General features: G+C 42.5%; 2 protein-coding genes across 8 annotated transcripts in view; one reads left to right on the forward strand and one right to left on the reverse strand.

Moving 5' to 3' along the window:
• col8a1a (collagen, type VIII, alpha 1a) lies at positions 1-20,488 on the reverse strand. 7 transcript variants are annotated; one of them, XM_077617499.1, is made up of 10 exons: positions 20,088-20,488; positions 19,641-19,934; positions 17,965-18,127; positions 17,581-17,700; positions 15,101-15,341; positions 14,940-15,024; positions 13,222-13,302; positions 9,997-10,020; positions 3,905-4,247; positions 1-3,784 (listed from the first exon to the last, which is right to left on the reverse strand). In XM_077617499.1, the coding sequence occupies exons 9-10, from the start codon at positions 4,236-4,238 to the stop codon at positions 1,857-1,859; spliced, it is 2,262 nt and encodes a 753-aa protein (XP_077473625.1). In that variant the 5' UTR covers positions 4,239-4,247; positions 9,997-10,020; positions 13,222-13,302; positions 14,940-15,024; positions 15,101-15,341; positions 17,581-17,700; positions 17,965-18,127; positions 19,641-19,934; positions 20,088-20,488; the 3' UTR covers positions 1-1,856. The 7 variants fall into 7 exon arrangements, with proteins under 7 accessions (XP_077473625.1, XP_077473620.1, XP_077473622.1 ...); XM_077617494.1 differs by having other exon boundaries at positions 9,905-10,020; positions 20,088-20,487; XM_077617496.1 differs by having other exon boundaries at positions 9,905-10,020; positions 19,516-19,934; positions 20,088-20,487.
• The window catches only part of dcbld2 (discoidin, CUB and LCCL domain containing 2), a 9,598-nt gene continuing 2,509 nt past the window's right edge, over positions 19,572-26,660 (forward strand). Inside the window, exons 1-10 of the mRNA XM_077617508.1 lie at positions 19,572-19,951; positions 22,062-22,286; positions 22,619-22,756; positions 22,882-22,933; positions 23,021-23,093; positions 25,524-25,657; positions 25,746-25,786; positions 25,850-26,065; positions 26,185-26,309; positions 26,395-26,542. Of these exons, the coding sequence (XP_077473634.1) occupies positions 19,801-19,951; positions 22,062-22,286; positions 22,619-22,756; positions 22,882-22,933; positions 23,021-23,093; positions 25,524-25,657; positions 25,746-25,786; positions 25,850-26,065; positions 26,185-26,309; positions 26,395-26,542 (1,303 nt within the window). The 5' untranslated portion in view covers positions 19,572-19,800. The remainder of the gene's footprint in view (positions 19,952-22,061; positions 22,287-22,618; positions 22,757-22,881; positions 22,934-23,020; positions 23,094-25,523; positions 25,658-25,745; positions 25,787-25,849; positions 26,066-26,184; positions 26,310-26,394; positions 26,543-26,660) is intronic.

The following is a 26,660-nucleotide window of genomic DNA, read 5'->3' on the forward strand; positions in this document are numbered from 1 at the left end:
TTAGAAAAACATCATAGACAAAAAATAATTATAACAACAATGAAACAATAATACATTAATTATACGGTTACACAATATTAGCACCATGCTTTGAATGACAAATACATATTTTCCTTTTAAATTCCCCCCTCTGCCCAAACTCCCCACCCCTCCCACACTTTACATCTAAGGAAGGAAATAATCGGTCCAAATAATAAATTACTGACAGTACATGTACTCCACCACTTTTCATCACTATTTAAACATTTTTGCATGTAATTTTACTGCCGTAACAGATTTCAGATCGGCAGTAACATTAATATAAATAAAATGACTGTACAGTAAAGTCAAATGTTTTAAACAGGTACTGCGACATAGCTCGTGAATTATTCAATTTTTAATGAGACTTGGTTGACTTTTATTCCTAAAAAGACTGTCTCCTTCTTTAATTTGCATTTAACTTTATTTGCTAAATCCAACAAATTGTTTAATAACATAACCACACTGTGCATTGTGGATGTTGAAAAACAAATGTTGGTATAGAATTTAGTCTTATATTTTCTAAGCTATCATACTAAGAAATCTGTTAAAACCCCCAACAGAATTATAGCAAAACCAGCATAAGCAAGCAAATAAACAACAAAAAAGTATAATTATCTTCTGCCAATGTTACTCATAAATATGTATGTGTATATACTGTATGTGACAAAATATTGGAACATTTCTTTTAAATAATTGACCGATATAAATCTGTATTGCCATGATTGATATCGGGAAAGTGTATATTTATCATTAGATATGGAGAAGTTTTTTTTTAAACAAACAAACAATCAATATGTTTTGGAACTTGTTACGAACTTCGCCATGGCATACCTGATTTTTTACTTTTTGTTTTTTCCTTAACAACACAATTGCAACTTTTACGATCAATTGTTCCCTCAATGTTCTTACATAAAAATTTACAAATGCATTCCCTTGATTTTCCAGGCATCTGCATTTTCTAGAAAAATATAAAACAATTTACACATGAATGCATACTTTTATCAGGATGGAGAAAATGCAGAAAGATACAAGCCAGTCTCATTTTAGCAGTACAAAAGTACATACTATAAGTCTACTGGAAGGCCACTCTTAATCGGTACTGCAATTTTCAGACTATAAACTGTCACTTTTTGCCACCAAAATAGAAATAGGAAACCTACATCTTAAAGTCCAGTGCAGTCTGTATAAAGGAAAAAAATAGTTTTCTTGTCAAATTTCGTGGGTGCGGCTTATACTCTCATGCGTCTAATACAATAGTTGTATACGCCAAAAACTACTCGGGCAATTTTAAAAGAGTCTGTTTTACATCTCCCTGTTAGTGCTTGCTTTGGTTAACAGCAAACTTTAAAATGAGCAAAACAGCCATCGACTAATTTAGACACGGTGTTTATTCAAGTAGGTCATTATTTGAGGAAATACAAGTCATTCAGGTCTTCTTTGAATGCTTTTCCATACGTTTACAGCTCTAAAATTGGACTATTGGCTCGTGGTGTAAATTTAATTGTATTTTTAGACCTTCATACATCCTCATGATAAGAGACTTGTCATCTGTATTGACGGCGTTAACAGATTTCCTCTTAAAGGGGCATTATGTAGATTATTTTTTGAATTTTTTACATATGTTGATCGATAAAAAGGATGGTGGAATGGGAACTATAGCGTCATGAACTTGTTTAATTTTCGGTATGGAACAGACTGTATGTAAGTTGACATGATTGCAAATGTGACCATGTAGTTTGTTAGCCTGACCCATTGCTAGCGTCAGCAGTGTTACATAACGCTTCTTTAAAAGTCACCTTTTTTGGTCTACCAAATTTCCGCCTTTGACTTTTGACTTAGAGAGGATAGAGCAAAAAGCCTGAGAAGGACGAATGCACAAATTCCCCGGCGTAAAGTCCCGCCGCCTGGTCCGATGGCAGCTGAATGTACACGGTGTCCCCGGCTTGCAATGGTAAGACGGCGCTTCCCGACGCTTGATCTAAATAGCCCTTTTTGTATTCATCGTACGTGTACATCACCGGCTCAGTGTTCCTCATCAGGCCCACCCACACATTTGCTCCTTTGCAATGAATGTGGTAGGCAAAGTAATAAATGCCAGGGACTTCGCAGGTGAAAATTCCCGTTTCGGGGCTGAAGTTTTGCCGCCCGTTGTACAAAGGCTTCTCAAACACCACCGGCGTGCCCACGGGCGGGAACGGAGCCGAGGCTATCGCCGTGAACGCCGGCATTTCCAGGCCGCTGAGTCCCATGGCTTCCGCGCCGTTGCCTCCGTATTTGCCCTTTTTCCCGTAGCCGCCGGCCTTCTCGCCATCCAGTCCGGGGCCCATTTGGGAGAGCACTCCGGCCAAGTCGGGAGAGGCGCCGGGTTCTCCCGGTGGGCCAGGGGGTCCGGGTAGTCCGCCCTGTCCAGGCGGTCCCGCCGGGCCTTCTTTTCCCCGAGGTCCAACGGGGCCGGGATGGCCTGGAATTCCCTCGCCGGCGACGCCAGATGGACCGGGAAGGCCGAAATCTCCTTTGGGTCCTTGAAGTCCGGGTGGCCCCATTGGGCCGGCGGCGCCATCCATACCAGGGATTCCTTTCGGACCTTGAGGTCCCATTTCACCGGGAAATCCACCTTCACCCTTGGGCCCGGGAAGTCCTGCCGGACCTTGCGCCCCAGGGAGACCTTTATGTCCATTCTCACCTTTAGGGCCACCCGGTCCCTGTGGACCTCTCAGCCCTGGATTTCCACGTTCTCCAGGCAAACCATCAGTACCTGCCAATCCGGGTGCACCGGAGTCACCCCGACCTCCATCGATCCCTTTAGGTCCTCCTTCTCCACATTCGCCTTTGGGACCGGGTAAGCCTCCACCCCCTGGTGGTCCCTTTGGTCCTGGAGGGCCTGGCTGACCATTCGGTCCAGCAGGTCCAGCCATACCAGGCAATCCCGGATGGCCTTTATCTCCATTTGGTCCTAGTGGTCCAGGCAGTCCATTATGACCTTTGTCACCCTTTGGGCCTTGGAGACCTGGTTTCCCAAAGCCAGGTAGTCCCGGCTTTCCCGGTAAACCAGGGGGGCCCGGGTGACCTTTCCCACCTTGCGGTCCCGGCTGTCCCGGTAGTCCACTTTGACCAGGTTTTCCCTGTCCGGCAAGACCCGGCAGTCCGGGAGGTCCTCGTTCGCCCGGATGGCCGCCTTGTCCTTTCAGTCCGGGGTGCCCCTTTTCTCCAGGAGGTCCTTGTGGGCCTGGCATCCCGTTTAATCCTGGTTTTCCAAAACCAGGTAATCCTCTTGGTCCATCAGGTCCTTGGAGTCCTGGTAAACCTTTGTGACCTGGTTGCCCTGGTTGTCCCATTCCTTTATCACCTTTGGGTCCTGGTAATCCAGGAAGTCCGGGAAATCCTTTGTGACCCGGCTCTCCTTTCATCCCCGGTTGACCCGGCAACCCCTGTCCACCTGCTTTACCTATTCCCGGAAGCCCAGGTGATCCTGGTGGACCTTGACGTCCCGGTTGCCCCATCGGCCCCGGGCTACCCCGAGGTCCCATTTCTCCTTGTGGTCCGAGCTGACCGAGTCCTCCTGGTCTGCCCAGTGGGCCCGGCATGCCCGGTTTACCCATGCCCGGCAGTCCCGGTTGACCGGGAGGCCCAGGTAGCCCCGCTGGCCCGGGTCGGCCATTGCCCGGAGGTCCAGGGGGACCCATGGGTCCATCCGGGCCGGGTGGCCCAACTGGACCGGGTTGTCCATTGGGCGTTCCTTCAGCACCACTTGGGATTGTTTGGCCTGTGATCAAGTACAGAGGTTATTATCATATGAGGGATTGTCAAAACAACACACGGGTAACAAACACCGTCACGATAGCATTGCTTTCAAGACGGTTAGGGTCAAAAAGTTATTTGTTACCTTTGTCTTGGCCGCCATTGTAGCCACCGCCTTTGCGAGACTTCTCGTTGCCTTTCATCGTGGGCGTCTGCGGAAGTTCCTTTCTATATTGAGGATAATGCATGTAGGGCATATTTTTGCCAATGTACTGTTGTTGCGGGTAGCCTTCATTAGCCACGCCCATGTGTTGCAAGTGTTGCATTTGCATCTGCTGCTGCTGCTGCTGCTGCTGGTATGTTTGCGGGTGTTGTTGTTGTTGCTGTTGATTGTGCCCATAGTACTTGCCATCGCTCAAATATGGAAGTACTATTAGTTGCAGCAGGGTCAGGAGGAGGGGGGTTCGAAGGGTCGGCATGGCCAAGACCTGGATTGAAGGGAGAAAATATCATTTAGAGAATGCTGGTTAAGAACTTTTATTTTTCCTGTACCGTCTCAGTCTGCAGAAGGTCCCCACCTTGTGGACTTTCTGTGTGTGGCTCCAGTTTTTTTAACTAGGTCTACAATGTCTTGTGTGTCTTGTGTCTGTCTTGTTACTGCAACCAAGAAATTTCCTGAATACAGGATGAAACAAAGTTCTAATCTAATCTATATACAGTGTATACCCACACACATATTGGTGTAAAATATGTTTTGCAAGGCATTTTCAACCGTCATCCAGCTAAATGTGCCCAAAAGACTATACATTTCAGTTTTAAATTGCGACACCTTATTATTCTTAATCATTGGTATTATAAATATTATGCAATCACCTTTCTTTTTTGGCAACACTCAATAAGCACTTTGAAGAAAGGACAGTATGTGTTGATGCTTTGTTGTTGGAATTCTTTCCCACTCTAGCTTGATGTGCGTAATAAAAGTTCAGTGACTCAAAGTCTGGGGTTTCCATTTTCCTCTCTTGCGCCTCATAATGTGCCACGTACTTTCAACGGGAGACCAGTCTAGACAGCAGGCAGCTCGCTTTACAACTTTCACACTTTTGTTAGGAAGCCACGCTGTCGGAACCATTCCGAATGTGGCCTGGCGTAGCCTCGCTGAAATGAGCAGATGCGTCACTCAAAAATACGTGGCTTGGTTGACAGTGTGCATGCAGAAGAATCTCATGAAAATAAAATGATGATAGAAGCGGTGCTAGAGTGCCACAGTGCCGACGTGACGCTCCTATTGGTGGGTTCGAGATCATACCATTGCCATACAGAAAGGTCGGAATCCAAAGGGGACATAACCGCCCATTTCAGAACTGTGAGGCCGATGTGCTTCCAATAATTTTATCAAACAAATGCAGTGGTGCCATTGGTCCAATGACAAAGTTGCGTCTTCCCGTCACGACGCTAACATGTTGGTCTGACGCCAAAACGAGCTGTTGGCTTTGTGCCCAACACGAAGCATATCTTGCGACATGTTCTACCATCACAGTGTAACTCTCAGTGTTCTTCATTTTGTGTGAATGGTCTACTTTTGTCATTTAACCATTTCCGTCCCATCCTATCACCCTAGCCTGACGACTGCAACGTTTACTGTCGTTTTGGGAACTCCCAGCCACATCCTGACAGCGTCCGATTCTATTTTTTCAGTGGGATTGCTGACCTTTTCTCAGTCGAATGGTAACTTTGACAGGACAGTGTCACTGTCTAACCCGCTATGAGAGATGGTCTTGAAAAGGGAATGCATCTTATCGCCATGGTAACGCAAGGCCCAAAGTCTTCTCCTGGGGGGAATGTAAATGATTTTAGTGGAAAACAAGGATTTTCCCCATGCGTGGAAGACAGTAAGTAGCATTTTACTTTTATTCTCACTATATTACAAATCAGGAGACCAACACTTTTACTCAAATTTTACGAAAAGGACAAAGGAAGGTCCTACACTATTTTCATACTCCAAAATTTTCAGTAATCTTTGACACCAAGCTCTGACCTTAGATGATTCCATTTGAAAAAATATGTTCATGCCACCTAGAAAATAGTCACATGTTAATTAATAACGCATAATGGACATCACTGTACGCAATGAATAGTCAATCTGCAGTAAATGTCATGTGTCCGTCAGTGTGAATAGTTTGGTTTTCTTTGCACTTGTCCAAAAACATACGCATAATATTTGTTCTGGTTTCAAGTCAGGACAGAGGAAACATTTGACTCATGTTTTGCTAATAATCCAATGAAGGAAATCCCATTTGGAGTGCTGGCAAAACATAACTAACGTCATGGATTTCCTCTCGGCAAACGAACAAGCGCAATATTGACCGCAGAGAGCTTTTCCGAGAAGGATTTTGAAATAACGGAACATTTTACGACCCCAAGGCAGGGGTGTCCCCTATTTTGATAAGTGATGTAAGTAAGTCAGCAATGTTTGAGTGTCAAACTGTGAATGAATGTTTTAAAAAGGCCGGAAACACCGCCACCGGTTCACAACGAACGCCTGTTCGCTCGTCGCCCCGTTGTCACGGCAACCGGGGAGCGGTGGAAACACCCCGTGACTTCTACCTGCCCCCCCGCCAATTGATTGGACTTAGGTGTTTGCCTCCGGGGTGACTCATTCATTCAATAGAAGCAAAAAAATAAAATAACCCGCAATTTCCACCATTTAAACTTGTTATTTGAGGAAATGGCAGCAAGTGGAGGGGGAATACAAACAAGTTTGTTATGCACTCCACTGTGTCACGGCACAATAGTCATCCATTCAGGGGGCAGACGTGAGGTCACATGTGTATGTAGCGCAGCCGTTAGCGACACGTAGTGGTTAAAGCATCGGCCTCGCAGTTCTGGGGTCGAGGGTTCGATCCCATGTTGCTCCACACGGTGTGGAGTCTGCATGTTCAAAGTAGAATAGAATTAAAATAATACAATATTTAAAATCACAGATGTTTTAGATGTCTTTTTGCCCTTTTTTACACTTGGCATTATAAATTGTAATGGTGAATAGCATTAAAAAATATTGCACCATTTTAAATTGGCTGCAGTAACACTCTACTGACGCTAGAGGGAAAGCAATTCCCCTCTGCAAACGGTATACGCCCCTAACTTGACAAGGAAGTGAGAGATAATAGTCTAGACAACTTGTAATACAATGGAGGAAAAAAAATTGGGAAGCTCCCCCAAATAAATTGCACCCTATCCAGTCACCCACATTGCCCATAGAAAAAAAGAGCCCTCATAGTGATACACTATCCAAAAATGGCCCCAAACCAATAGGAAGTCCCCTGGAAATGCCCAAAAATCATCAAGAACCGACAAACAAACAAGAAGCTTCCCAGGTCAGCTTCCATCCCATGATTTGCGACCCACAACAGGATGCTGATGGAATCCTTCCCATCCTACTCTCTCTCTCCTTCGAGGAATTATTTTCAGCATGGAAATAAAAGCAAAAATCTATTAAGCAAATGAAATCATTTGCTTTGAACTAACCCCTAAATTTAGCTAGAAAAAAAGTAACTAATAATAGCACTCCCTTCAGGGTCTAAAAACACAATTAGAATTTCTGAGAGTATCATGTCATGTGTAATATGTTACTCCAAAAGTAACCAAGACCAAAAAAATGATTCTAAAATGAATACTAGCGATGTAAAATTAGCCGATATTCCCACCACTTGTAATGGCACAGCTGTGCAGCTAAATAACTCAAAGTATTGACCTCTGCCTCGCTGCTTTACACAAACATTCTAAGTCTTTTGTCCCATTATCTCTGAGACCAGAATAATGTGGGCAATAGTACTGTTTGTGCACACACACACACACTGCATTGAAAAGGCTTCCTGTTGTGCACGGGGTCAGCTAGGTGATGGCTGCCATCTATGCGGACCTCCTGTCATGTCAAGGAAATCGCGGGTGACCAATTTGACATCTTATATTTGTCTTCATTTTTTAAAGATGGACAAGCAAGACACGAGCTGTCTTATATCCTGCGATCATGTGACTGCAAATCTTCAGGGCATTGGAATCGGGTGAAAAAGATTGGCTTTAAATTAAATAACTGATAGGCGTCCAATCTAGTTTGTGCAAGGGGGGCTGGCAGTCATTGAATGTTCGCCCAATGAAACTAGTTAAGGGCTATATATAAACAACAAAATAATCCTGAGGTATATTAAAAAAAAATACATGCACTATACTATATATATATATTCATATTTACACCAGTGAATAAAACTGCAGATTAAAGAGAAAATAATACAGAAATGATTGCAAACAATTAAGTATGCAGTTATTATACATATAATACACATTACATGTACATCTGTGTGCATGTATGTATATGTATATTTATACATGTTTGCATATGTATATATATATTTCAGCAACACGCTTATTTATAATTTATCTATTAATTTATTTATATATTTAGTTATGTATTTATTAACTTATTTATTACCTATCCATTTATGTCTAAAATGTATTTTCCTGTATCTGCATTCTCACCCTCTTGCTACTGTGACAATGACATTTTTTTTAAAGGGAAAATTGGCATTATAATACATATCAGCATGAAAAGAAGTGGTCATTTTCCAATTTTACAAATGAAAGGTCCCACAATGTTTATCACCCAATATTTTAAAGTCAATTTCGTGTTGAATAATGGACAGACTTATAAAAAGCTAAATTACCAAATGACCATACATAGCAAACCAATCCCATACCTGCCCCCTTTTTAATCGGGATGGGGACTTTTGTTCCAGTTTCAAACGAGATTTCCCATGGAACTTCGCCGCCACGGTAGATTCCGATGAGCGTATCAAAGCGGCGTGGCGGCGGCGGGCGCACAGCAAAGCAATTGAGGAAGTGTTTGCTCGGCTCTCTCACTGCTTGCTCCTACCCCAACGGCGTGCATGTGACAGTTTGGCTTCAGCTTCCTGCACGCTCACTAAACATTTCAATGCCTATTTGCTTTCAATTCGCTCCTAAACGCACGCACATATGTGGCCCGCCCGCCCGCCCGCACAAGAATCCGTCCGGTTTGAATGGCATGATCCAAAAACGTGATGATGTGCAACGGTTGCACGCCATGCTAACTTGAGTTAGCTTTGTAACAGTAACTTTAGGAGGGAGGCTAAATGGACACGTGGTTTTATGTTATGGGCATCCCATTTCTTTGAGATGCTCAAATAATATGGAGCAGAATGGGAACAGGGATTATGGAAAAATGAAAAATAAAAATTGGAGCTGACCTTGTGCTGGACACTTCAATGTAAAGGCTACATAATTCATATATCAAGAAAAGTATGCCCAGTTTTTAGAAAAGTGCCCTGTATATCTAGTTATGGCTATATTTCTCACTACATTTTATGGGGATGATTTTTTTGACAGAAAATATGTTATGTTAAAATAAAAAATGATGTCTTTTCAGACTATAAGTCACACTGGCCAAATAATGTGCAATGAAATGGAAAAAAATATATATAAAAGGTACACTGGCGTATATGGTGAATTTTTGGGGCATTTTTTTTAGATTGATCAGAAACCAAGAATAAACATTGTACCTTAAATTAATCAACATACAAAATAGATACCTGCTAATGTTAACATAAGTTTTTTTGGGGGATAACTATAGCCTAAAAGGCAGAAGATAAGAAGCCACTTGCGGTCAGAATGAAAAAAAAAAGACATAGAAGTCGCATTTGAGTAGTTGAAAAAAGTGTGACTTATAGTCCGGAAAATACGGTACTTGAATGATGTATATGACTAAAATAAATTAAATTTAAAAAGGTCAAGTATATATTCTTTCTTGATCAGCAATGGTATGACACAAAAAAATCAAAATGTAGTATTCATTCCTTAATTTTCTGTCCTGCTTATCCTAACAAGGGTCGCAGGGGTGCTAGAGCCCAGAGGCCAGACAACCGCAGGGCAAATTGTGGTATTAAATAACTAAATCACTAGCTAACTAAACAGAATAAATAAAGTTATCGTTATTTATGACTATCATTGTAAATACAGTGAAGAAAATGAAATAAGCTATAAAATAATATACAGTAAATTGATTTCTTTGTGAAAAATGCAAAGATACATTTTTTAAAAACAGGGCATTGCCTACCTTTGAGGGTCAGGAGCAATGTGGAAATAATCACAGCAGAGGAAAAAAGTAGCAATATCAGGATGACAAATGTCCTCTTAACAGATGCCCACCTTTGCGGACGCAGTTTATATGCGCTGTGGGGCGGGGCCACGTGGGGTGGGCGGTCCAGACACAGTCCAGGAGGGAGGGTTACATGCAAAAAAAAAAGAAGAAAAAATAAAAGACCTAACTTATTCCAGAATTTATAGTGGCACAAAAACATATTTGTCAGCTGAGACAATCAAGAATAGTCATTGGGTCAAGTCATCTCATTCAAATGAGCCACAATGGCCGAATTGTGACTTTCACCTGTTCTGGCTGGCTGGCATATGCTGAAAGAAAAGCAAAAATAGGACTTACAGGCAAGTGTGTGTGTTTTTTTTTTGCCGTACTGTACATACACACTCACGGGAATTCAATTAAGTCAAATTAAAGAATCCGACGGCGCGATGTGACGTGATGTGTTATTGCAGTTTAACACGAACTCACGGACAAAAAAAAGGTTTGAGTTCACAGATTGGCGTGCAATGACAAGTATTGCTATGACTGCTGCATTTGAGGGGGAAATATAATTAAAACACTAATGCTGTAAGGGAGAAAAATGTCTAAATATTTTTTTCATTAAAATTAAGATCTCACCATGCAACGTCATCAGAAGCTGAATATTGTTACTTTTCCTATTTTGTCGTCTTTTAATATTTCACTGTTTTTTGTTCCTTTGACACGGACAACAATTTTTAGTGTTTTGTTTAACAGAAATAAATGGATATAAAAAGTAATCAATACACTTTGATAAATTGAGGTTCAACAACAAACTTGGTTGTGATTTTCTTGACTTTTTTGCAGTCTAATTTTTTCGCCAATAGAAATATTGTAACATGCTAATATCTCGTGATAGTTTTCTTCACTCATTGACTGCCATTTAAAAAAAATAGCGCAAAAATATAAAAGCATGAGAAGTCAACTAAAGTGACTGAGGACATTTCTCAGTTACTTTTCATTTTTCTTTGCAGAGAAGAGAAAAACAAATGTTCTAAAAAAAGTTTTTTTTAAAACCATCAATAGTTCTGAAACTCCGATAGTTAAAAAAACTTTTTCCCCTAAATATTTAGAATTTTTCCAATCCATTCGTTCTTACCGGAGCAACTCGCGATTTATTGTCCGAGCTGGAGTGTTAAATGTTTAGGTGGAAAGCGTACGTCTAGAAAACGTGTCTGGACCGTCACGCCGCGTCCGTCATCGAGGGAAAAACAACATGGCCGCCCTCGCACCTGCTCTCGACAAAGTGTGAATAACGTCGTCGGCCGACGGTGTCACCAAAAATAAATCTTCCTTCCTCGCGGCGTCTCTTTACGCCGACAGAGACTTTTTCCAGGGGTTTTGTTTAGGACCCCCGTCACTTGACGGCCACCCACCATCGCTACGTATCTGCCGCCATTCATTTCGCGCTATTGACAGCCTGCCTCGTCCACTCATTTATTTATCTCCCATTAAAAGCAATGTGTCAAGGCCAAAATAGAAGCGCCTGTGTGGTTTTAAAGTGACACACCAGTGCAAAAGGGTGGATGTCCCGTTTTTTCGTCTGCAACGGCCGAGTGCCATGTGAGTCAGTTGACCGGTTTTTAGTCAGGTTTTGGGGGCGTCAGCTTTTTGCGGGCAGGCCGTTACGTCGCGCCATTTGCCACGCGTCAGTCATTCGGTCAACACAACATGTCAACGCTAGGGAGTCATGGATGGATTTGCCGGTGATTGATGGATGATATGTTGCTGTGTCGTGTTGCTAAGTTTGTTTCCTATTTCATTTTTCATCTAGTTATGTTTGGATAAAACGGCTCATTGTTTGTGATACTGCTATATCGTGTTGCTGTTTTTTTGGGTGGGGTGGCTTTTGGGTAAATCGTTTTTTAACGATATTAGATTAGATAACTTTATTCATCCCATATTCGGGAAATTTCATTGTCACAGTAGAAAGAGGGTGAGAATACAGACACAGCAAAAGACATTTCAGTCATAAATAAATAGGTAATAAAAAAGTTAATAAATAAATAAACAAATAAGCGTGTTGCTGAAATATACATATATATACACACACACACATATATACACATATACATACATACACATATACATGTATATATACATACATACATACACATACATATATACATACATACACATACATACACATACATACACACACATATATACATACATACACATACATATATATACATACATACACATATATACATACACATACATACATACATACACATATATACATACACATATACATACATATACATACATACATATAGATGTACATGTATAGTACATACATTTTTGTGCTGTCAGTGTGTCATGTGTCATTTTTATCAACACTAGTACTATTTTAGCTTGCCAAAATCTGAGTATCCTCACTATGTCATTAATAGCCGTTATCATTATTAACTGTGCTGGAGTCAACTAGCATGTATGTTATAACGGATATCACAAAATGCCCTTAAACGGTGATTTTTCTGTGTTTAAAGAGTATTATGACACGAGGGCAAACACCCCCCAGCCCATTACTACCTTCAACATATGGTGTACCTTTCACACCACGACACAAAGTGTGTGCTTTTGTATGAGCTTCTTGGTTGGGCCTTTATTGCATTTATAGGTGTTTGTATGGCGACAATCGCCCCTAGAGATGAAAACTATGTCATTGTTGAAAGGCACAAAACATGTTGCGGCCATTTCTAGAAAGTCCGACGGAAAAGCGAAATGGAAGTTAAACGGCAGCCAATCAGTTAATACTTCAAAATAGATCAATACATTTGAAAAGCGTGATTTTTTCTTACTTGCTGAAAATGACATGACCCCATTTCTCAGATCTTTGACATCTCTACTTTACGACATTGGCGTTTGTCCCCGGTTTTCGCATTCCTCGCTCGGTTCCCGGTCGGCGATGAGGCCATGTTGGAATTTGTAGCGCAAACGGGGGAAAACACGACGAGTTTGGAAAAAGTGCCACACGATGCAGTAGTGGTTCATCTGCCTGACTTTTGAATTTTGGGTTCGGTTTAAGTGTGATTGTTCGTTTCATTGGCTGGAAACCAATTTAGGGTGTCCAAAAATATTTTCGTTCTTGTCATTGCGTTTTGTTCCCTTACTCGACACGAACCAACGATCATGCAGTACCAGAACATTTTTGTAGCTTTACGTCCCATCCTACAAATCAGGCTTTTTTTACATTGTCAATATGATGTGTAGGCGTGTGTTTGTGAGTATATAATCAGCTTGTCTCTACTTACACTTTTACTGTTCTGAACTTTTACCCCAAAGCTCACAAACGGTGGCCTTCCTTCGCTGACCCAGGGTCGTTCTGAACCAATCTGGAGGAACAAAAGAGCGCACTTAAAAGAAGGACAGACCAAACCAAGGCTTTTTTTGGAAACTTTCTACAGAGTATGGATTGATTGGGGTAGAGGCTATTTTGGTTTTCCCATAACAGCAAAGCCAGCACCAAAAACACAACATTTGCACATGCAATTAAACGGGCACGCAGGCGTATATCAATGACTTCCGTGGGATGGTTTGACATCATTCTTTCCTGGGTGATTAGCCGCTAAAGTCAACAAGATCTAAATGAGTCGCAGTGAGCTCGCCATGTTGGCTTTGGGCAAGGCTTCACACGCCGGTGTGACAGCATACATGTACACAAGCTTACACATGCCTCCCGTGCATGCGGATCTCTCCGTTCACACGTTGCCAATACCCACAATGCTTTGCCTCACTGGACAGACTGTAACATTCCGGTCTCGCGCCCGCCGGTGACATCATTGCTTGACTTTTTTTAACAAGACACGAGGGGGGTCTTTGACTTAAAGGAATCTTTGTGTTGGGGGTGTTTCAAAACAACGTCGCAGAACTTAGAGCGATTCAAGAGTCGCTCGCAGTCATTCGGTTCATCGGTGAAAAATCACATTGAAGTCGTGGCTTTAAGGACACGGAATGAACGTTTGATTGTCCGGGCTATTTTATGTTATTTGGAATTTCGGTTGATTGACACATCCGGACCATCCGGTACGCAACGACGTACGTCAAAAATATTAACGAGAAAACATCTCGAGACCAATACATTTTCGTTGAACGCCAGATTTTAGCACGCCGAGGAAAATGTGTTAACTACTTTTCGCAACTTTTATTCATTTGGAAGAATTTTGTTTCATTTTTATGATGCGTACTTGGACATTTTTTTGTACTCAATTAAATTAAATGAGGTGACCCGGTGGACAAGTGGTTAGCTCACGGTTCAAAGATGCTGGGTTCAATCCTAGGTTGGGACCTTCCCGTGTGGAGTTTTTAGAGTCATGACTTTTCGATGGCCCCCTCAAAAGTTGAACGTGTGTCTGTCTGGTCAACATGTTGTTTCTGCCCGCTGTCTACAGACACTGCGTCTCACCGGGTACCGAATATCAAGGTGTCAAGTTGACAAGCTGTCAATGGAGCGCAGTAGGATGGGGAGTGTGGATGCTGCTTCTGTACATACGTGCGATATGTGCAAGGGTTTTGGGATTAGCCTCGGCTCGTGAAACCAACTTTTTTTTTTTACCTAGGTCTACAATGTCTTGTGTGTCTTGTGTCTATCTTGCTACTGCAACCAAGACATTTCCCAAATACGGCATGAAATAAAGTTCTAACTTAATGCTGTGCACTTTTGGGAAGCGCAATCAAATAAAGGATTTTTTTGAAAAGTGTAGCACAATGACAAAGTCATTGAATGTATTTGATCAATTAGCTTAGCATGCATGTTTTTGGGGATGTGGCAGAAAAGTCGTTCCCGGAGAAAACCCACGCAAGACCGAGGAGAACAAACCGTAAACTCCGTACGGTGAGGAACCACCCGGGATGGAACCCTCGACCCCAGAAGTGTGAGCCCACCTAAATATGAGTTATGAATTTGAAACCGCAGCGATAAATGGCCTTTATTCCAGGTAGCAGCCTGCGTGTCACCACTTGGTTTTCGTACCTTTGCGCCAGCTTTTGCTATTTGATGAGAGGTGAGAGCTGGTGTTTATCAGTCCACGCTATGATTGATCATTTCCGTTTTTTTTCTGTGGACAGACAACGTCAAGACAAAAATGTCAAATGATGAGCCTGTCAGTCAACATTTTGGGGAAAGTCACTTACTAGCGCAAGTGTCTCTCGCACGCTCATTCGAGTTGACGACTGGTCGCCCCCTCTTTCCGTTTCCCTTCCGATTCTGTCTGACTGGGTTAAAGGGTAATAAACACAGGTGCTCGCAGAACGGCATTGTGGGTCGGCTATTCTGCAGGGAGGTGTGAGTAATTTGTGGAATGCTCACGGGAGTCACTGTTGACCCGACACAAACAGCGTGGCATCCTGGGGCGCAGCGCACGCAGCATATGGCCTGCAACCCAAAAAAAAAACCAAATAAAACCCTAAGCCTTTTCTTCACCCCCAAATGTGGCAGAAGCGGGCCTGAAAGCACGCGACTCTTATAAAATGCTTGAAAAGTCCAAATAATAACCCCAAACACACTGATAAAATGCGTAAACTAGGGCCGTTCAAACCTTTTCATGGGAAAAAATCAAAACAAGCGAAATCCTTCCACGTTTTTAGACCAAAAAAACATTTTTAAATGTTAATTCAAGCATTAACGCTGCCATTGACAGTGATATACATTTGTATTATCCTCTTTTACTCTACCACAACATACTCTAGCAATAAATGAGCTAAGCTAACGATAGATTTGAATAGTCTGTCCCATAAGAGGTTAAAATTCACATCGTCGATGCAAGCGAGTCACTCAAAGGAAGACGGACGATGCTTCCAAATCGTCAAATATCGACTTATCCCGTACGTTTGATATTAATTGGCCGAAACGTTGAAGCTCACTTGAATGCTAGTTTGTTCTCGGCGCACTCTACGACCTGACTTCCTGCTTCCCTGTAAGTATTTCCACACTCAATGACCCATTTAGGTGTTTTGGACTTGTACGGGATGGCGTATGAAGCACTTTTGTTAATGTTGTTATTCTTTTGAAAGGCTTGTGCAAATAAAGGCTGCTTACTTCCAATGAGCTCACTCCATACCTGGAAAGCAGCATCATGGACTTTCTCACAAAAGCAATAGTTATACGTGGTCTCTTTGACAGAAATGTTGGCCTTGCTCATGAGCCTGCGAGTGTTATTCCGTGTGGCGCTAACTGCGTGCCACATTCAATATATCTGAAGCAAAGGCAGCTCTTAACAAGTTTGTTTTATGGCGAAATTTGCATGTTTACACTCACTACTGGAAAGGGTCAAAAATATTTGCGCTCATTCCATCCGTGTGTTGCGCACTCTGGAAAGTTTGAAGTCTTACAATGGAGGAAATGGCCATGAAGGCTCCTTGTGTCTACCCACATTTTTTTCCACTTTAGAAATACACTACGACTACAAACGTTTATGGTTATAATTTGGGTACTTTCAGTCAAAGTTGAATTAAAGAGGAGATATAGACTAGAATAATATTGAATATGGCCCCCACAAGAAACTTGAATTTAGTTTACATTGTCTTGCAAGGTCGATGACGTAATTTAAAACCCAATTTTTTAAATATTTTTTTTATCGGGCCCGATTTTAAAGTTTATTTTTATTTTTTAACCCATTTAAAAAAAATAATAATAATCGGGCCCGATTTTAAAGTTTATTTTAATTTTTTTTACCCCTTTTTTTTTTTTTTTTTTTTTTTTTTTTTTAAATCGGGCCCGATTTTAAAGATTATTTTAATTTTTTTTGCTGATCGTATATGTATTTAACTCAGTGCATGCCATTGAGGACCACAGACATGCAATTCATTTAACTCAAGACTGGCTTTAAATGCATGTTTCAGCCACGTGAAGGGAAACACCGGCGGTGCCCTTTTCAAATGACGTCTTTAAACACGTCCACCCTTCGCCGCGTGCCGTCTGAGCGGACAAATTGATGAGCCGGTCAATCCCGTGCCAGACACATGGACCTTCCCCGTTTTGGTCTTTGAAAAATAAATGCATCGATCCTCCGTGTGTACATTTGAGGTTCATGCAGAAAAAAGGAAAATACACAGCATCTGGAGCAGGAATGTGCGCAAGGAGAACGGAAATAAAGACCTTGGGTTCAATTTGGAGTAAAGGCCAGAAGACAGAAACTGCGCTCCAAGCTTTGAAAGCTTCAGAATAGAATGAATAGAAATTCAAATAATGGCTCGCAGGGTCAAACTATGCCCATCATAACATCATCGTTTACCACAAAGACGTGCTTTTGTTCAATATTTTCGCATTCTTAACTCTTGGGCCGCAAATGTAGTCGATTTTATGAAAATGTGTAAAAACGATCTGACGACCACACCACATAATGTGATTTGGTGCGAGTTGGCTAGATGGATGACGCCTTTGTTTCCATGGTAACCTGTCAAATATGGGCAATAACTTGCCCCGGTCACAACCAGATCTAATTTCCACGCGTACTAAAAATATCATTGCAGCCCTAAATTCAGATTTTAAGAGGAATCCGATTGGAATCATTTTTTTTTTGCTATGGGCAATGTGGGCGACTGCCTAGGGTGCAATCTATATGGGGCGCATTGCATTGCCAGTCTAAAATAGCATATTAATTAAATTTTCTTACTGTGAAGAGTTGTCTATCCAGGGTGGAAAATTAGCCAGCACTGCCTCATGCCTATTTAACTGGCAACCAGTTTAGGATGTTTTCAGGGATAGGCTCCGGCACCCCTCATGGGACAATTCACTGCAAGAAAAAAAGAAGAAACCTGCGATTAGTAAAGTGTATGAACGCTGCACACAATGCGGCGGCAACAAAACACAAAAAAATGAAAAATTCCTTTGGTCATTTATCACCGGTGCTTTTGAAAGGTCGGCGTGATTATTTAGTCTTCCTGTAAAAAGCACTTATTATTCCTCCCTGACAACCAACGGGGGAAATATTCCACCTTAATAGCGCTTTTGTAAACTGTCTATTTGTGCAAGCTGAGTGTACAATGAGCATACGTACGTGGTCCACGTGCCCGGACCACCGGCCTTGAAGCCAGATAAGTCGGGGGGCAGGAAGAAAAATGAGCACGCTTTGGAGCGTCTGGCTCCCGGTGGTACGTCCACCTCAAGGAATCGGTCTGCGTGGTGACCTTTTAACGTTGCGTATCCATAATCCCAGACACCTGCATATTTCATATTGTTAACATATACGTAGGGAAAACAGCGTTTAATGACATACATTGTCTTCAACCAAGCATTTGTATATACTGTATGTATGTATTGCTTCACTGACTCAAGCTGGGCGCCATATTTGTGTCCTTATGTTAGATATAAAAAGATCTGGGAATAGTAAAAATAAGTATGGAATCTGAAGAATCACTACAGATTTTCTTTCTTTTCCTTTTCATTTTGGGGCATTAACTCATTGACTGCCTCGTTCAATCTCTTTTGACTAGGAGGGGTGTGGAAATGTGTTAATAATTATAATAATAGTAAAGGTAAACATCCCTAAATTCTTTCAAATAATTAAGTGTTATTGACAAAGAAGAAAATATCAGTCAAAATGTAGTTTTTCCCTTGAGTTTGGTGTCTGTTGGGGGGTTGCCATTTTTTTTTGGCAGTTTTACTGTGTTACTGCTTTTTTTTTTTACTCTTTTGTTATTTTTTTCTGCATTTTTTCACATTGTCTATATATGTTCTTACACATATTTTAGAGATTTTCATGGTTTGGGGCATTTTTGGGTGAATTCCTGCTTATTTTTTCAGGTCACTTCCTCTGGATATCGGGGTGTTGTTTTTTCTCACATTGGAAATGTACACCCACCACCACCTCCTTTTTGCATAACCCGTTACGTTTGACCACAAAAGGGGGAATCACCAGTGCTGTCCTTTTCAAATACTAATGGCTTTAAACATATCCGCCCTTGGGGCAGAGCCACGCCTCATCGCATGAGATCATTTTTTTGCAAGTTGACTCCTTGGAGACGAATCCTTTATCAAAATATCTTTGTTTTATCTGTTGTTATGGGAGGAGGATTGGTCATTTTTTGAGGGGCCTGAGTCAAGTTGGTGCTCTTTACACATCTCTAGTGGACTGCTGTGAAATTACAAATCTTTGAATATCAATGTAGTATGACGACCACTAGATGTCGCTACTTAATATTTTTTAAAGGAATAAAAGCAGCTGGGAAAATACTCGATTGAGGAGAATATTGTAAGAATTAACGCCACCGTTTGAAAATATTGACACGTTTGTACTGTAATCCACATTTAATGAATGTCTTTATAGCGTTAAAACGTGGCTTGCATTCCCCAAATCGTTTTTTTAAACTTCTACACTTATGTGCATGACTCAAAGTGAATAAAATGTATAATCAAATCGACTAATTGCGAGTTTGACTGATTTAAAAAGTATTTGTGTGTGCTAGATCGACGACAACGGACTTCAAAATTGAAATGGCAGTTTGATCGGATTGGACGTCCATCGTCGTCAATGGCAGCCAATGAGTTAACGCTTCAAATGGAGTTTACGGTAAAAAAAACGGGGTTAAAGTGGATATGACCTTTGTACCTGCGGGGGTGTCCGATGCCTTTTTTCACGGTGCGTGTATGCGAGTCGCAACGAGTGGGCGGAGCCTCAATGGAGGAAGTAGCCCCTCGAGATTGACCGTTGCGTGTGTACGTGGGCTGGTTTACCTCCATCGAAAGGGTCGCGAATCTCTGGCTCGCCGTCCGTCCACGGGCCTCGCTCGGTTCCGTCCGGGTGGACCGGCGTGTTGCATTTCGTTCGCCTTGCTGTGCGACCGGCGGTCCCGAAGCGAGCGAACACTATGCATTCAGATTGCAGGCTGCTACCATGGAAGGAGCGGCGGTAATGGTGGGCAGGGGGGCGACAGGGGCCGGGGCTGGAGCTGGAGCCGGGGCTGGGGCCGACACCGGGGCCGGGGCTCTCGCCCTGTCGATCCTCGTCATCATCCTCATCGCGGAAGGCTGCAGGGCACAGAAAGGTGGGTGAGAAAACATCCCCCCCAAAAAAGCCTAAAATGGGGGAATGGCACACGTATTCCGAAGCCTCATTGACACTATTACAAATTAGAGGGTGGTCTTAACACGGTTACTATAGTATTCTTTTTTTTTTTTTACCTCTAGCCGCCATATATTCGTTGCGCTAAAACCAGGAGAACCGGTTTTGTTAGTTTTTGTTGTTGGTCGCAGAACGTTCGAAAGCGGACGATCGCCGAATTAAGGGGAAATGATGAAAGGTCGACTTTGTAGTGTTAAAATGTGTCCATGTTTCAAAGTCGTGCTAGATTTAAAGGAGCATGGCTGGCTGCTGTTGTGTTTGGCCACTAAGAGACAGCAGCACATGTTGGGCATGTTGTGGCCTTTCCCCTCGCTCGACTCACGACACTTGCACATGTTTCAACGCTTTTAGATGGGGGGGTTGAAACACGTATGACCGAAAGAAGTGTGTTTTCCAGGAAAACAAAAGGTGGCTGAAGTAAATAGTAGGGCTGGGAACCTCCCGGTCGGAATCTATCTCCTGATACCATTGGCGATAAGGGTTGCCAGATAGGAAATACAGTTTCCAGTCCAATCATACCCTAAAAAGGAATTAAAGAGCCCAAACTATAACCCGAGATTTACGATTTTTTCCACACAATAATTAATCATTAAGAGTTAACTACCCTTTAATAACTGTTGAAAATGCATGTTTGTCAATGGAAATCAATGCCCGAGTACAACTTTGCTGTGCATTCTGAGAAATGTATTTCTATTCAGATGTCAATAGCAAAAGCAAAAACAACTCATTTTTAATTTTTACAGTGCATCTTTATGATTTTTCTATTGTAATTTTTGGAATTATGAATTTGAGCATGTTACCACTCTATTATAGAGAATAACAAACTACAATAAACAATTTTTTTCATTGCCGAGGACTATCTGCCTTCCAAACTATGACCTTTAAATGAGGATATCATGCATGAAATACTTCAGTGCAACATTTCTACACAATAAAAGCAACATCCTATTATTGCTGTTTTTGTAAACAAATGTCCGTCTTAACTCATTGCGTGCCATTGACAACCATCTACGTCCAAATCAATGCGGGATGACTTGCTTTGAGCGCTCACGTTAAATGCTTGGCCCCTCCCAGTCAAATAGAATCGGACATTTGGCACCGTCATCGGCAGCCGGTGATTTTTCTGACCTAAACGTTACGCAACTCATTCTAGCTTGATGTGGATGTCGCGGTGGAATAAGCGGACGGTTGATTTTAAAGTGATGTGTTGTGGTGAGTTATTAGGACGGTAACATGAGCCGCTGGTGAACATCGCAGTGAGTCAGAGCGGGGAATGAGCCTTTTGTTTTTGTCCTCTTCAGCCGGATAACGTCCACCGGGAAAAGCTTGCGTAACGCAGATGAATACACATCAGACTCCCCAAAAAATCTTTAAGGTCACCACTTGACTGAAGTTGCACTTTTTGATGTATCGCTTATGATTAGCTAGTGTTTAACATCTGGAGAAGGAATTACAGTGGATTCTTTTGAGGTCAAAAACAATACATTGACTTCAAATTTGCACAATAATGGAAGTAATACTTACCTACCTAGCCTGTTCTTGTGGCAAAAGAACATATGCATAAATATAAAGTTGCTGTTAGTAATAATATGCAAAGCAATTTTTTAAAAAAGCATAAAAATGTCAAATCAGTGCTTACATTTTCCAAGTGTTGCTGGATTTGCTAATTTCTACAACCTGCACAGCAAAAAAGAAAACAGGATTATGTTCTCAGTTCTGGGAATGGAGTCTGAAAAATCCAAATAAATTTAAACCAGAACAAAATATTCTCATTCCTGCTTAACTGACCATCCACTAAGGTACATTATCAGTAAATCCCGGGCCATTTGCTGACGTCTTGCGTTTTCCCACACGAGACGATGTCCAGACTTTTGGCCCAAAGTGTCACAGAAAAGCTAAAAACCACACGTTTGTTCATTTACGCTTTCATCGCTAAAGTTTAACAATGCGTGAAATTCCACTCAATGATATCACCTGACTTTGTGTACAAATAACTCCCAAGTCCCTAACGAGGAAACAATATTCCTGTACAGGCGATGGCTGCGGTCCCACAGTATTGGGCCCATCCAGCGGCACCCTGTCATCTCTTGGCTATCCAGGGCCGTACCCCAATAACACTGTGTGCGAGTGGGAGATCAGCGTGCCCCCTGGGAACAGAATCCACTTCTGCTTTGCCGAGCTGGACATCGGCGACGCCAACTGCCAAGTCAACTACCTCCGCTTGTACAACGGCATCGGAGCCGATCGGAGCGAGATCGGTGAGGGCCTTTTGCCATAAGCGTGAATGCACGTGCTAGGCATGCTAAGCTAAAACCATAAAGGGACAGAAAACACCTCTACTAAATGCATACCTGTCAACCTCTGCCGATAACTGCCCTTATAAATGACTATGATTCCCCTTACAAACCCCCCAAAAAACCTTACAAACACCGTACGACTCGTACGGTGTTTGTAAGGTTTTTTGGGGGGTTTGTAAGGGGAATCATAATCATTTATAAGGGCAGTTATCGACAGAGGTTGACAGGTATGTAAATGCATGTAATTAAAGTGCTAAGTTTGCTGAGACTTTTTTATAATTCACATGATACAGAAAAGTTCTGCGGTTTGAAGGTGAAGGCCAACAACATAATGGAATCCACCGGTCACCAGGTGACCGTTCAGTTCATGAGTGGGATCCACCACACTGGACATGGATTCTACCTTTCCTACTCCACCACAGAACACAAAGGTAACTTCCCTCACAGCCATTTCGCCATGTTAGCATTAGCATCACGTACCGGCTTGAGCGCAATTACTCGTCTGCCGATTGTGATTAATGCTGACATAAAACTGTTCTGACATTGTTGACTTAAGATCTCATCACCTGCCTGCACAAAGGAAGTGATTTCTCCGAAGCGGAGTTTAGGTAAGTCCTTATTATTAGTGCTGTGTCTGGTTCAGTTTGTCCATCTGGCAAATATTCTTTTGCATTTTTTTCCCTACTCTTCCCTAGCAAATACTGTCCAGCCGGGTGCTTAACATCTACAGAGGAGGTTTCCGGAACAATACCGATTGGCTACAGAGAGGTGAGCTAAGCCTAAATCGTCCCTAGGAAATAATGGTCGTTTAAAATCAAAATCAAATCAGAGAGAAACATGGAACATGGCGTGGTGACTTGGCATGGAGTAAACAAAGCAGAAGATCCGACCATGACTAACAAACATACAGCATTTAAATAGACACACAAGGGCTGATTACCAAATCACGAACAGCTGGTTACAAGAGGAAGGGAAGCCCGGAGAGACAAAAGAGGCAAAAAGTAAACAAACAAACCAAAACCCCAACTAACCCTAACAGATGGTGTATACTGAAGGAACGGAGCACTTCAAAAAATATTTCTGGCTCAAATATTTAGTTTTGTGTTAGCAAATGACAGATGCTAAACGAAGTAGCATCATTTTTTTAGGCGATGCTAGTGGTATTTTTGAATTTATTGAGTGGGACGTGGTTCCGGCACATTCAGTAAAAACACCCAAACGGTTCCAGAGCTGAGACAATAGCGTTTAGAGCCCCTTTTTATCGACTCGCTAGTTTTCTCTGTCCCGGTTAATGCTAAGGTTACATTGCTTATTGGAAATTGAAATCCTTTTCTTGATGTATTTAACTCAAACCCATCTAATATGGAGCACCTTCTGAAATACACTGAAGTCGTCTCATGTGGTTACAAAGTGGCTATCGTTCCCACTCTAATTAGCTTTCGGTCCATGTATAGATTGTGTCGGCCTATTTCAATTTAGCGCGCTATCTGGTTTGCTGGAAAGCTAATGCAATAAGTGACGGCTGATGCAATTGACTGCTGTGGGCGCTTTTTAACTCACCTGACTGCCACCTGGCCACGCGGGACATGTTGATGCACGTCTCAACTCTGAAAAATAATAACTCACGATTGAAGCAATCACTTTTTAGCAATGCAAAACGATAGACAAATGTTAAGACTGTATTTCTAAAGCATATACATACGTGACTGTGCGGGGCCGCAATGATGTCACCAGGAGGGTTATTATTGCCCGGTAACGGGAGGGACCCAGTGTTAAGCGGTGGCGGTGCCGGGCTTTGAGGGAGTGGGGCGCCCCTCAGGAACAGAGGAGGGCTCGGGTCAGAGGGGTGAAACGGAGGTGAGATAATAATTTGGCCCTGAAGAAAAGAGCTCTTAATCCAGTGCAGCTGCAGCGTGTTCTTGGAGAGTGACTCAGTGCATCTGACATGCGGGACAACACCTCGCCGCCGCCTGTGTGTCATAGGGTTTAAAACCAGTGTTTGGGATGCAAACTACAGTTCAAATCTATTTACAATTAGAAATAATAGCACATTCTTTTTTCACAATAGTTACTTGCTCTCTATGGGGTTAAGGTCTTAAGTGTATTTTTTGAAATGGGGAAAAAAGGCAACTTTAGGGTTACCCGAGGCCTTGACCAGTGTTTTATAGTCATTTTCGTAATTTACTTTGTATTCGACTTATTAATTTATTTACAATTATAAAGGAATCTAAAAAATATACAATTTAAAAAATAATGTTGAAACATGATTTTTTTTTACGTACAATAAGCGATCTAGTACCGTGTTGCCTATTAGTCTATTGTCTATGGGGCCCTGTAGATAATATGTGGCATTTGTGTTGGCTAATTTTATTTTGTGGAAGTAAAAATTATTATTGTCACGAATTAAGCAGATTTCCAGAGATCAGGGGAAATAGCAAAGGGAAATCTGTGCGACTGGGCTGTGAAGGGTGTCGTCCCGGACCGGAACCCTACACTATTGTTTTGTGTTGCTAGGATGTCACCCTCTTTAAACAGCGATGGCCGTTCCGCCCACGCCAAATGGCGTTCAGTGGAAACACGGCCCTGAGTGCTTTGCTCGGAAATGGAGTGTGCGTTCATGGGAAATTTGAAGCGGTCAAGAAATGAGTGTCGATTGGCCGCATCGTGCACGGAAGTAAATACACCAGTGCAAACGTGTTAGTCACACTGCAGCCCCAGTCACCCCAAATTCCACAGCTAGGCCTTTTCCAGTCATAAAAAAAAGTCCCAGCTGTTCCCAGGAATGGCTTCTTTTGTGTTCAAAGTAGAGCCTTTGAATAGGAATGCGGCCGATGGGTGGGGTGATTCACTACCTGGGACACTCGCTGTATTAAGATGACCTCACGCTGAATCATGGGTGTCCGTAGTGCAAACGCTCTAACATAAGATTTTTGGGAAAGTCATCATTTTCTAGGGGTGGAACTTTCTTTATATCGTTTTTGGAATAATAGAAAAAATTGCGTATAAATACACAAATAGCTCCAGTTCTTTTAACATGGTACTCCCCCAAATACATTTTGTCATTGAGATCCGAGCCCTTTTGAATTAGTAACGTTCATTGGTTTTTAAAACCACTCTTTGTATTGGGTCCTAAATTGGAAAGACGAGTTGTGTGAATATTAACATTAACAATAATATTAACTATATATATTTTTTTAGTCATCTCCCCTGTGTTTGGCCGCCGTGCACGCTGGCGTGGTGTCCAACGCTGTGGGAGGGAGGATCCATGTGGTGAACAGCAAAGGTATCCGGCATTACGAGGGCACGCTGGCGAACAACGTCACGTCCACCGGGTGAGAAAAAAAACACAATCGTGGACTAAATTATTGACTGCATGGAAAATATGAAGTCTCCATTACTAATTATTTTTTTACCTTTCAGAGGGACCTTGTCAAACAGTCTCTTCACCTTCAGGACAAATGGTAGATGGGCTTAAACTTGGTGAAAAAAAATGATTTTGCTTGACTTTGTGTTACCGTGTCCAGGCTGCTACGGAACGCTGGGACTCGAGTCCGGCGGCGTGGCGGACATTCAGATCTCCGCCTCGTCTGCGTGGGAGTGGAACGACGCCGAGGGCCGGCGCAGCTTGTGGCCTCCTTCGGGTGCGCGGCTAAAAAAGCTGGGACTACCCTGGGCGCCATCCCAGAGTGACCAACACCAGTGGCTGCAGGTGGACCTCAAAAGACAGATGAGGATTACAGGTATTAAAAAAGTTACAATTAAAGAAAACACAAAAAAATTATCGTATGTATTGCCACCCCTCAAAAACTTACCTTAACTTAGAACGAGGCGAAATTATGCTTTGCGTTGTTCCCCAAAGGCATCACCACCACGGGCTCAACTCTGAGGGAGTACCCGTACTACGTGGCGGCATACCGCATCCTCTACAGTCACGACGGCCGGCGCTGGTTTTGCTACAAAGAGGCCAACACCACACAAGATATGGTAAGACGAGTCGGACCTTGACTCCACGCCAGGTATTGACTAAGCAATGTGAATATCGCCTTGACCGGCTTTGTTGGGATTGCAGATTTTCCAAGGCAACACCAACTACCTGTACGAGGTGAGGAATAATTTCATCCCCCCCATCGAGGCACGCTACGTGAGGATGAACCCGACCTGGTGGCACCAGAGGATTGCCATCAAGCTGGAGCTGCTGGGATGCCTCGTGCCGACAAGTGAGCGCGCCCGTATTGCGAGTCGGGATGGTCAATGCCTATAGATGTCACGACATGGGAGAAATAATAGTTTTCGATTCCCAAAGTTGGCTAAATTGGCCTTATTTTCTCGCTCAAA

This window comes from Stigmatopora argus, chromosome 13, assembly GCF_051989625.1.
Source record: "Stigmatopora argus isolate UIUO_Sarg chromosome 13, RoL_Sarg_1.0, whole genome shotgun sequence".
In the NCBI taxonomy this organism is placed as follows: domain Eukaryota; kingdom Metazoa; phylum Chordata; class Actinopteri; order Syngnathiformes; family Syngnathidae; genus Stigmatopora; species Stigmatopora argus.